Consider the following 11185-nt stretch of genomic DNA (forward strand, 5'->3'; position numbering starts at 1 on the left):
CTCATGCAGGTGTTCTGATATTGTAAACCTCACACACAGAACATTGTGGATGTAACAAAATAACAAGAAATGATTCCCATTCAGGCTATTGACAGCGCGCTGAAGATCTGAAGTTCAGAGTGCGTCTGTCAGAGGTCAGACGTGTTCCAGCGGAACCACGGCTCACGGGTGCACATGTGAGCACATCTGGGCTGGGCAGAAGTCATTTTACAACATTGGTTTAAATAGCGCGAGACGCGGTGACTTGAGCGGCTGTGCCGCGCGCGTGTGCGCGCGCACACACACACACAGATTCAATAAGCGCACACGCTGCTTTAACTCCGGCGCGCCGTCAGACTGAAGGCAGAAATGAACTCTGCTTCCACCGTGATAAAAACTTTTAAGAGGTTATTTTTCATTCAAGGTCAAATTAAGATATTAGCTTCTGGGATGAGTTGGGTCCGCTCCAGCCAGTGACTCCTCATGAACCTGACCACATCTCACGTTACTGCAGCATTTGTTGTTCCAGTCCGCATGACAGCGGATCGCAGATTCAGCCACACCATAAAACAGCAATAAGTCGGTCTGAGGTAAAAGTGAACATCATGGCGATATCTTGTCCCCTATAGACATTTGATTACGCACAAGTAGGTGATCAGCTCAGGTTTACGCAGAGCAGAAGGAAGGAGAGCGCTCTGGCCGCACAGGTTAAACGTTCCTACTTTAAGAAAACCGTTAAATTGCATTGTTTATGTGCTACCTGGGCACTCGAAATATTTATTTAAAATGAAATCAAAGGAAATTGTAATGGTATCGAATGTTTATTAATTACTATTTAAAAAATGAAAGTGATGGGGAATTTTTTTAACCCTCTCTGTTTAGCTTGACATTTGATATATATATATATATATATATATATATATATATATATATATATATATATATATATATATATATATATATATATATATATTATAGAGCCATGCCCCGATGTGGGGGCTGGGGGGGGGGGGGGCCGACATGGTCGGGACATAGAAGGGGGTGCGCGGCTAAATAAGTTTGGGAACCACTGATCTAGGGCGTACCCCGCCTTTTTGTCCAAAGATTGCACAAAGTTCCCTAACCCCCCCATGACCCTGCATGAACCAGCAGGTATAGAAAATGGATTAATGGATTTAGAAGCCCAGAGCATAATTTACATACTACAGCAGAGGAAGTGGTTACGTTATAAGTGAATCAAGAAATGTTCCTTCTCCAGAACCAGACATTAGGATGCTTCCCTTGGTACATTATAAACACACTTTGATGAACAAGAATAAAACCCTTAGGATATGTACTTTATAAAGCAATGGCTCTAATGGAGAATTTAGCCTTTAAGATTCCAGTTCTATGAGTAAAAACACCAGAACCACTTTAGGCATGAAATCTCTCGCCACATTGGTGATTCAAGCCTGATGTCTCTAGAAACAGAGGTCCTTCGTCCGGTTCCCTGGTGCGAGACTGGGGAGGACAATAAAACAAATAAAACGTTCTACTAATCATATGAATTATATGACTTTAACCTGATGAAGGTGCCATGATTGGCTGGAAATATATGAGGAGTGCGTCAATGTTACTTATTGTCACTATAATCAGTGAGCTGGACTAAAGCAGAGGTTTCTAAACAATTCAATTTTAGATCCATGAACTAACTTAGACACAGACTAGTGACTCTGAATCATGTTGAACTACGAAAGCAAAGCTGGAATATCAAATAAACAAGAGCAGAATTCAGTGTACCAACAATTGTTTGTATTGTAGAACAAAATAAAATAAAATTAAAATAGACAAATATTTTATTGAACACCAGTGAGGTAAATGGAAATATGTAAACCTACATCCAGGTAAAAGATCATTAGAAACATGCCAATTTAAGCTTTTACTAATTTTCGGTTATTAAAGATCTTTACAGTTTTCAATTTTGACAATCAGTCTTATTAAATTGTAATGAGTAAAATAAAAAAGAAAAGGTGCATTTAGAAAGTAGAAACACACATTCTGATACAAACCTTAACAAGTGTGATGATGCATATAGAAACATAATCTGTCAAAAACTCCAACACCTAGCATTTATTTATCCAGGAATCATACTGTTTGAAGGAAACTGTTACTTCATGCTGCAGACACTTGTTGTTTTTTACAGGCAAAATGTATTTTGATTGGGGAGCCACGGATGATGAAAATCAAGAGAACTCTCACTGACAAATTGACAGGAACTCCCGCTGTTACAGTTTAACACTTGAAAGCCAGCTGCTGATGTCCTGGGAGTTCAGGTAACCGCTGGTGACTGAGGATGTTCAACAGTCAGTGAAGCTTTAAATGGTGGGCTGGATTGGAAAACCATGTCATGATAACATTTTCATATGGAATAGGATTATGAAATAAAATGAATAAATCTAAAACTTACCAAAGTATTTGTGTTTGTCATCTTCAGGTGGAATCTGATTGCATTTTATGGAGTTTCAATCCAGAAAAACCTCATTCACATTAGTTAAATGGCTTGTATTTGTAAAACACCTTCTTAGGGTTCTGGAACCCCCCCAAAGCGCTTCACAACACAATCAGTCATTCACCTATTTACACTCATTCACACGCTGGTGGTTTGAGCTACAATGTAGCTACAGCTGCCCTGGGGCCGCCGGTCCCTCCGACCACCATCAGCAGGCGAGGCAGTTAAGTGTCTTGCCCAAGGGCACAACAGGTTAAGCCAAGGCAGCTTTGTTTATATAACACATATTATATACAGAGGCAATTCATTGTGCTTTTCAATTAGCAAGAACAATAAATCATGCTAACACCACAGTTAAAATACATTTTGATTTGAAAATTAAAAAGACAAAGTTACAGTTATAGTGCAGAATTTGCAGTAAAAAAGCAATCATTAAAAGGCTGTTTTCACTTTTGATTTAAAAGTTACCAGAGTTGGGGCGCATTTGAGGTCATGAGGAAGCTGATTCCATCTGTGTGCCGCACAGTAGCTAAAAGCAGCTTCACCCTGCTTGGTTCTGACCTAGCCATGGCCCTCCAGACTCGCCCTCTGTCTATTCTACACAGAGGATGTCTGGATACTCAGAGGCAGAGAGCACCATGAGGAGCGGGACTAGCAAGCTCAAAAAAGGAGAACAGAAAAAAGGGGGAAACACTTTAGTTTTTATAGCTGTAGTCAAAGATGGCGTCTAGTGACGGTGCAAGCATTTTTCTTTAGAAGAATGGCTTTTAGCGCTACTTGTTGTGGTTTATATGGCATGTCCAAGTCATTTAGTACAGAGGACAGGGTTGCAGCAAACTTCGCTTCAGACGCCATCTTTGTGTCATGGTGTGTGACGTACGCTGCTCAGTGCTGATTGGCTCAGTTAGAAATCTAACTGGGGTGGGATTATTTGAACGGGGGCGTGTCCAGGGCTCTTTGCTTCCTATAAGGAAGCACTGGTATGGCTGGCCAGCCTAGTTCTGACCCGGGGTTAGGGTGAGGGTTGGGGGTGACTGTTTCCTAAGGATCTCAGAGCCCTGCTGGGCATAAATGCTGGAAGGAGATCTGGCATTGTAGTGTCCTGTTGCAGAGTGTAGCAACTCTGAGTAAACACCAAGCTAAACCTTTGTCAAACAATACAGGAGTCAGAGTAGAGTTGACTTTTTACTCTTAGAACCTTCATTTGACAAGCGGTGAAAACTGTAATTGAAAAGAAATACAGAATAGAATAAATGATCATGTTTACATAAATATTGCCTCACAAACTAACTCAAAATATGACTTTACATAATTGTATTAGCCTGAGCAAAGAAAATGACCATCAAACAAATACCTCTTTTAACATGTACAAATCAATCATTGTGAAATACAAATAAAATAGTTCTGTTTTTTAACAACTACAGCCATTTATGCTTTTTTAACATCTTCATCATGGAGTTTAAACACTTACGGCGTTGCCTGAACAATATTCCCAAGTGGATGGCTGTGGATAAGCCTCAGAGCATGACCGCATGACACTCTCACTCTCAGAGCAGCCAAGAAGAGGAAGTAAACAGGAAATCAACCAATGCATGTAACCCAGCAGGAAGTGAGGTCATTAATAAGTTCACCTTCAAAATAAAATCTTCCCATTTAACATTTTTAACCTCTTCACTGTTCTTTGTAACTTAAAAGCATATAAATGGATAACTTTAAATGAAACATACAATATAAATGACATAAATGCCTTTTGAGGCGTCACACTCCCCGCCTGGCCTATGTGAGGTCACTGTGAATGTGAATGGGTACAAATGACTGTCCTTAAATTAGTCCTTAGGCAGAAGTAGAACCACTTCCGCAACTGGCCTCAAGAAAGTTCTAGCATCACCTTGGTCGGCTGTTTTGAGCTCAACCTTCCTCACATGTCCATCCTTCCCAGGAAAGGTTGCCCTAACCACAGCCAAGGGCCAGCAGTTGCGGACAGTCTGTTTGTCTCTGAGGAGAACCAAATCCCCAACTTGAAGGTTTCTGCGTGGCACTGTCCATTTTTGTCTTTGCTGTAGAGATGGTAAGTATTCTCGGCTCCAACGGGCCCAAAACTGGTTAGCGAGCGCTTGAACTTGCCTCCATTGTTTCGTGAAGAGGTCCTTGTCAATGAAATCTCCAGGAGGAGGTGGAACTCCTGATTTTTGTGTGAGGAGCATAGCCGGTGAAAGAATAAAAGGTTGGTGTGGGTCCGTAGACACAGGTAGGAGTGGACGTGCATTGATGATGGCTGTGATTTCTGCCATTAGCGTTGACAGTACTTCGTGAGTTAGGTGACTCTTCTGCTGCAAAAGCATTGAATCAAGGATCCTCCTAGCAACACCTATCATCCGTTCCCATGAACCTCCCATGTGGGAAGCATGTGGAGGTCCGAAGTTCCAGGTACATCCTTGCTTGCCAAGGTACCTCTGTACAGTATTGTCCATCTCCAGCTCCTTGCTAGCTCCAATGAAGTTGGTCCCGCAATCAGAATAGAGTTGCATTGCAGGGCCCCTGAGAGCAAAGAAACGTCTAAGAGCGTTTATACAGCTGGATGCGTCCATAGACTCAATCAACTCAATGTGGACAGCCCTTGAACTCAAACAACTAAACATCATGGCCCACCGTTTGCTCTCTGCCTGTCCTCCTCTGGTGCGTCTGGTTACAACAGACCAAGGTCCAAAGACGTCTAGCCCAACATATGTGAATGGAGGGCAAACTTTGAGACGTTCCGGCGGTAAGTCAGCCATGCGTTGTTCTTCCAGTCTCCCACGCAGCCTCCGGCACATTACGCATTTGTGGAGGACTGAATTGATCAGTCGCTTACCACCCAAAATCCACAGTCCAGCTGCCCTTACTGCACCCTCAGTGAGATGTCGACCCTGATGTCTCACTTGCTCATGGTGATGTCGCACAAGCAGTAAGGAAATGTGACTGTCTTTGGGAAGGATTACTGGGTTCTTTTCTTCACATGTGAGTTGAGAATGTTTCAGTCTGCCTCCAACACAAATGAGGTTACTCTCCAAAGTTGGACTGAGTTTATGCAAAGGGCTGTTTGTGGGCACCGCTTTGTTTACTTGGAGAGCTGACCGTTCCTTGGCAAAGGCCGGCCTTTGTGCTGCTTGCAAAATGACACATTTTGCTTGAGCTATTTCATCCACATTACGAGGTAAGTGACACATATGCCATCCTGTACACCTGTTGTTCTGGTTTGACTGTTTGTGAGATCTTGCCATATGGATAAGAAATGCCACTGCTCGCAGTAGAGATGTAAAGGTTGAGAAACGATGAAAACGGTCAGGGTTAAGTACAGGTTCCTCCAGCTGAGTAGTGTAGGTGTGTACCTGTGGTCGAATCTCTGAGTCATTGCCTGGGTCAATGAGCTCAAACTTCTCACCAGTTTGTGCTGTTTCTGCAGATAACTGATGCAGGAATGAAGGTCCAGTGAACCACGAACTTTGTGCAAGATGGGATGCAGGTAAAGATCTGGATGCATGGTCTGCAGGGTTTTCGTCCGTGCGTACATAATGCCATTGTTCTGGTCTGGAAGACTGCCGGATACGTTGAACTCTGTTGTGGACATAAGTGTAGAAGCGTTTTGTTGTATTATAAATGTACCCCAGCACAACCTTACTGTCCGTGTAGAACCTGACAGCATCCAATTTCAGATCCAGCTCCTCTCGGATAAGATCCGCCATTTCTACTGCAAGGACAGCAGCGCAGAGTTCGAGCCTCGGGATGGTGGGTTCAGACTGGGGTGCTAATTTGGCTTTGCCCATAACAAATCCTACCTCCACTTTGCCATCCTCCTGACTGGCTCTCAAGTAGGCGATGGCCCCAATGGCCATGGTCGAGGCATCCGAGAATACACACAACTCTGTGTGCACAGCTTTGGTGAGTGAGGCTGATGCATATGCACGTGGCACATGAAGCTCCTTTAGGACTTGAAGAGAATCTCTCCAGGTTTCCCATTTCTTCAGCTTGTCTTCTGGGAGAGGTATATCCCAGTCATTCAACTCCGAAGTAAGTTCCCTAAGAAGGGCTCGTCCCTCGATTGTGACAGGTGCCAACATACCCATAGGATCAAAAACACTGTTGACAGTGGAGAGGACACCACGTCGGGTGAAAGGTTTGATAATAGCTGATGCAGAGAATGTGAATGTATCTAATCCAATCTCCCACAGCAAGCCCAAGCTGCGCTGCATAGGTGGTGTCTCGCCACTCAAATCCAGATCTTTGATGAGTGGGACACAATCTTCTGGTGGGAAAGCTCCAGTGACTGCTGGACCGTTTGACACAAACTTGTGCAAGCGCAGGTTTGATTCAGCAAGTGAAGCCTGAGTTCGTTGGAGAAGGTTGATAGCTTCCACTTCAGATGGGAGAGACACCAAGCCATCATCAACATAAAAGTGCCTTTCCACAAACTTCACCGTGTCAGTACCATACTTCTCTGCACCTTCGGCAATGGCTCTTCGCAGACCATAGATAGCCACAGCTGGGGATGGTGAGTTGCCGAAAACGTGGACCTTCATTCGGTAGTCGATAACTGCCTTTTTGGGGTTGTTGTCCTCATGCCACAAAAACCGGAGGAAGTTGCGGTGATTTCCATGAACCAGAAAACAGTGAAACATTTGTTGAATGTCAGCGAGGATTGCTACTCTCTCTTTTCGGAAGCGTAGAAGGACACCCAAGAGAGAATTGTTGAGGTCGGGTCCAGTCAGAAGCACATCGTTGAGTGAGACCCCACAGTACTGAGCGCTGGAATCGAAAACCACCCTGATTTGGTTGGGCTTTTGTGGGTGGTATACCCCAAATGATGGAAGAAACCAGCACTCTTCATCTTCCCTCAAAGGTGGTGCCACCTCTGCATGACCATTGGCAATGATCCTCTCCATGAATGCCACATATTGTTTCTGCATCTCAGGTTTCCTCCTGAATTGGCATTGCAAGGATTCAAACCTCTTAACCGCATGTTCTTTATTATTCGGCAAACGTCGCCGTGGCTCCTTGAACGGCAATGGAGCCACCCAACTGCCGGTGTCATCTCTGTAGACATTTCTGTCCATGATCTCTAGGAAGAGAATATCTTCTATTGATGGGGCAGGTTTGTTATCATGTTCAGTTTGGTTAAACACTGTGTGCCCTAGCAACCTCTCTGGTGTTTTGTTGGGCTTGCTGAAGCTTGGTTGTGTTTCTTTGACATGCATGACACTCGCACAGGGCTGAAATATGGAATGGCGACCACTGTCTAGCACATGGGTCTTGAATGTGTCAACCGTTGGCTTATGCACGTTACCTAGACACACCTCCCCTATCACCACCCAGCCCAGATCGAGACGTTGTGCAAAGGGAGCGTTATGTGGCCCATTAACTTGCTGCCTGACCTTGTGTGCTCTGAGCACGTCTCTTCCGAGGAGCAGGAGTATCTCTGCTTCTGGGTCCATATCGGGAATGTACTTGGCTATATGGTGGAGATGTGGCTGATGCAAAGCTGCACCTGGTGTTGGGATTTCAGCTCTGCTGTTGGGAATTTCAGAACACTCAAGGAGTGCTGGAAGAGGTATGAGAACTTTGCCATCCAATGACTCTATCTGGAACCCTTCTGCCTTCCTGCCGTAAGTTTCGATGATGCCGGAGCATGTTCTGAGATGGTATAAGAGTGGTTTGTTCTCAACACCAAACAGCTCAAAGAACTCTGGCCTGGCTAAAGAGCGATTGCTCTGATCATCCAGGATTACATAAGCTTTTATTGCTTTCTGTTTTGAACGTTTGGGGTAGACCTTTGCAAGGCAGATCTTAGAACAAGAACGACCCCACTGGCCAGGGCCACAAACCTCTGTACAGCTGGTTGTAACATCGGCCACACCAGAATGATCTTCTCTCTCCCCGCCGTTCTCTTGTGGCGGTGGAGGAGCTTTAGTAAATTGAGGTTGTGAGCCAGGGTGCATGGCTGTATCATGATGGATACTTTCACAAACTAAGCATTTCACGGAAGAGTTGCAGTCTTTAGCAACATGTGAAGTTGAAGAACAACACTTGAAGCATACTCCTTTCTGTTTTAGAAAGGCCTTCCTATCCTCAATGGGCTTGTTTCTAAATGTCCTACATTTTTTAAGCGGATGAGGTTTATTGTGCAACGGGCAGTTCTGACTAGGGTCGTTGTTGAATGTAGAAACATCTGTTTTGTGGACTGTGATAGACTTGGTGGTGTTAAAGCTCTTTACTGGTAATCTTTCGGGTTTCGTGGAGTTTGCATCGTTGCCTTGCCGAATAAAGCTAGGGTCATTTCGTTTCTTTGCCTCATGACACACAAAGTCACAAAAGTAACTAAATGGAGGGAAGCGACCGTTGTTCTCCTCTTTGAAACCCGACCCAGATGACACCCACTTCTCTTGGAGCCCATATGGAAGCTTGTCTACTATGGGTCCAATACCTCTTGAGGTGTCTAGATACGTCAGCCCGGTGAGAAATCCATCCTCCTTGGCGCCTTGTATCTCCGTGAGCAAATCTCCAAGTTCACGTAATCTGACGTGATCCTTGGCCGTAATTTTTGGAAAACTGTCGAGTCTCTGGAACAATGACTGCTCAATTATCTCAGGGGCACCATAGCAGTCATTCAACCTCTCCCATGCCTTGTGGAGAGACAAACTTGCATTGTTCACGTACACTGAACGTATGCACCTTATTTGTTGGCCAGACTCTTTCCCTAACCATTTGGTCATGAGGTCTAATTCTTGTGTTTCTGTAAGTTGAACTTCAGCCACAGCATTAATGAATGAGGACCGCCATGCACGATAATTCTCTGGCTTATCGTCAAATTGGTACAGTCCTGAGGCAACAAGATCACGTCGCGCCATATACTGTGCCAGAGGGTCTGGTGGTTGTGACACGTTCACTGGAAGCATTTTCCTGGGTGTTTGTGACTGAGCACCTGTATATGTGCGAGGGTCTGTCCTTTCGATTTCAGTCTTTGACTCAGCTCTGGTCAGTTTAGACAGGTTTTTTGAAGGTGGATGTGTCCCATCACCCATTTCAGGATTAGGCTTGCTCTTGCTATACTGGAATTCTGCTAAGCTTGCAGGTGGAAGCCATGTTCTGAAACTGTTTTGCGATTCAGGTTGGACAGATACCGGTTCAAAGGGAGACTGGTTGTGATCTTGAGAGTGAACATAGTCACTGATGCGTTGCAATCTAAGCCTCTCTTCTGACTCGGATTTCACATTTTCCACATTTCCATGCATTTCTGCTACATCTTCCAACACTTGTGCTTCAGCGACAGCTGCGTCTGCTTCACGATTTAATGTCAGCACTTCCAGCTCTGTATCAATTCTAGTGGCTTCCAACTGATTTTGAGCTTCTCTAGTTAGCCGTTCTGCTTCTCTAGCAGCCTTTTCAAGCTTTAATTTAGCCTCCTGACTAGCATACGATGCTCGTACCTTAGCAGCTTCTGCTTTAGCTCTGGCACGGGCTGCACTCACTGATGATGCTGATGTCACGTTGCTCCTGGTATTTGATACCGATGACTTGTTGCTGGCTGCCATCTCGACCACGTAGAAACATTGAGTGCGCCTTTTCACTGTAGTGTCCTGTTGCAGAGTGTAGCAACTCTGAGTAAACACCAAGCTAAACCTTTGTCAAACAATACAGGAGTCAGAGTAGAGTTGACTTTTTACTCTTAGAACCTTCATTTGACAAGCGGTGAAAACTGTAATTGAAAAGAAATACAGAATAGAATAAATGATCATGTTTACATAAATATTGCCTCACAAACTAACTCAAAATATGACTTTACATAATTGTATTAGCCTGAGCAAAGAAAATGACCATCAAACAAATACCTCTTTTAACATGTACAAATCAATCATTGTGAAATACAAATAAAATAGTTCTGTTTTTTAACAACTACAGCCATTTATGCTTTTTTAACATCTTCATCATGGAGTTTAAACACTTACGGCGTTGCCTGAACAATATTCCCAAGTGGATGGCTGTGGATAAGCCTCAGAGCATGACCGCATGACACTCTCACTCTCAGAGCAGCCAAGAAGAGGAAGTAAACAGGAAATCAACCAATGCATGTAACCCAGCAGGAAGTGAGGTCATTAATAAGTTCACCTTCAAAATAAAATCTTCCCATTTAACATTTTTAACCTCTTCACTGTTCTTTGTAACTTAAAAGCATATAAATGGATAACTTTAAATGAAACATACAATATAAATGACATAAATGCCTTTTGAGGCGTCACAGGCATGTATGCTGGCCCCATGCCACTGAGTGATTTATGAACTATTAGAAGCACTTTGAAACTGAATCAGTAGTTTGCTGGTAACCAGTGTAGATATTTAAGAACAGGATTGATGTACTATTAGTTAAACAAAGCCCACTGACAACTTTCTGGTATACGTCTCACTATTATCCACCCAAACATTCTTTGTTTACACCCTTAAATAGCATGAAAAGAACTTTGTTGTTTGCTTTCAGCCAGCTGAAAATGACATCAGGTTTTCTTTCAGGGTGAATGAAAACCTGACTGGTAATGGCACCCACTGAGGGCATTTGATTGCATCTACTTCCATTAAAGTGGGACATCTGTCGAAGTATGTTAAACTGCACTTCATGTTAAAAGCTGATTCCTCAGAAAAAAAAGAAGAAAAAATAAAACAAACAATCTGCTTTGTTCTGCTATTTGAGTA

At 43.7% G+C, this 11185-nt stretch overlaps 1 protein-coding gene across 1 annotated transcript; it reads right to left on the minus strand.

Annotated features, from left to right (window-relative positions):
- Window positions 1-3639: 3639 nt before the first annotated feature.
- LOC129154842 (uncharacterized) lies at window positions 3640-10562 on the minus strand. The gene is made up of 2 exons (XM_070554511.1): window positions 10447-10562; window positions 3640-10196 (listed from the first exon to the last, which is right to left on the minus strand). The coding sequence occupies exon 2, from the start codon at window positions 10030-10032 to the stop codon at window positions 4294-4296; it is 5739 nt and encodes a 1912-aa protein (XP_070410612.1). The 5' UTR covers window positions 10033-10196; window positions 10447-10562; the 3' UTR covers window positions 3640-4293.
- Between the last annotated feature and the right edge of the window lie 623 nt (window positions 10563-11185).

This window comes from Nothobranchius furzeri, chromosome 9 (genome assembly GCF_043380555.1).
Source record: "Nothobranchius furzeri strain GRZ-AD chromosome 9, NfurGRZ-RIMD1, whole genome shotgun sequence".
In the NCBI taxonomy this organism is placed as follows: domain Eukaryota; kingdom Metazoa; phylum Chordata; class Actinopteri; order Cyprinodontiformes; family Nothobranchiidae; genus Nothobranchius; species Nothobranchius furzeri.

Coding starts and splice junctions, on each gene's coding strand:
- LOC129154842 (XM_070554511.1), bottom strand. CDS start 10,032: ATGGCAGCCAGCAACAAGTCATCGGTATCAAATACCAGGAGCAACGTG.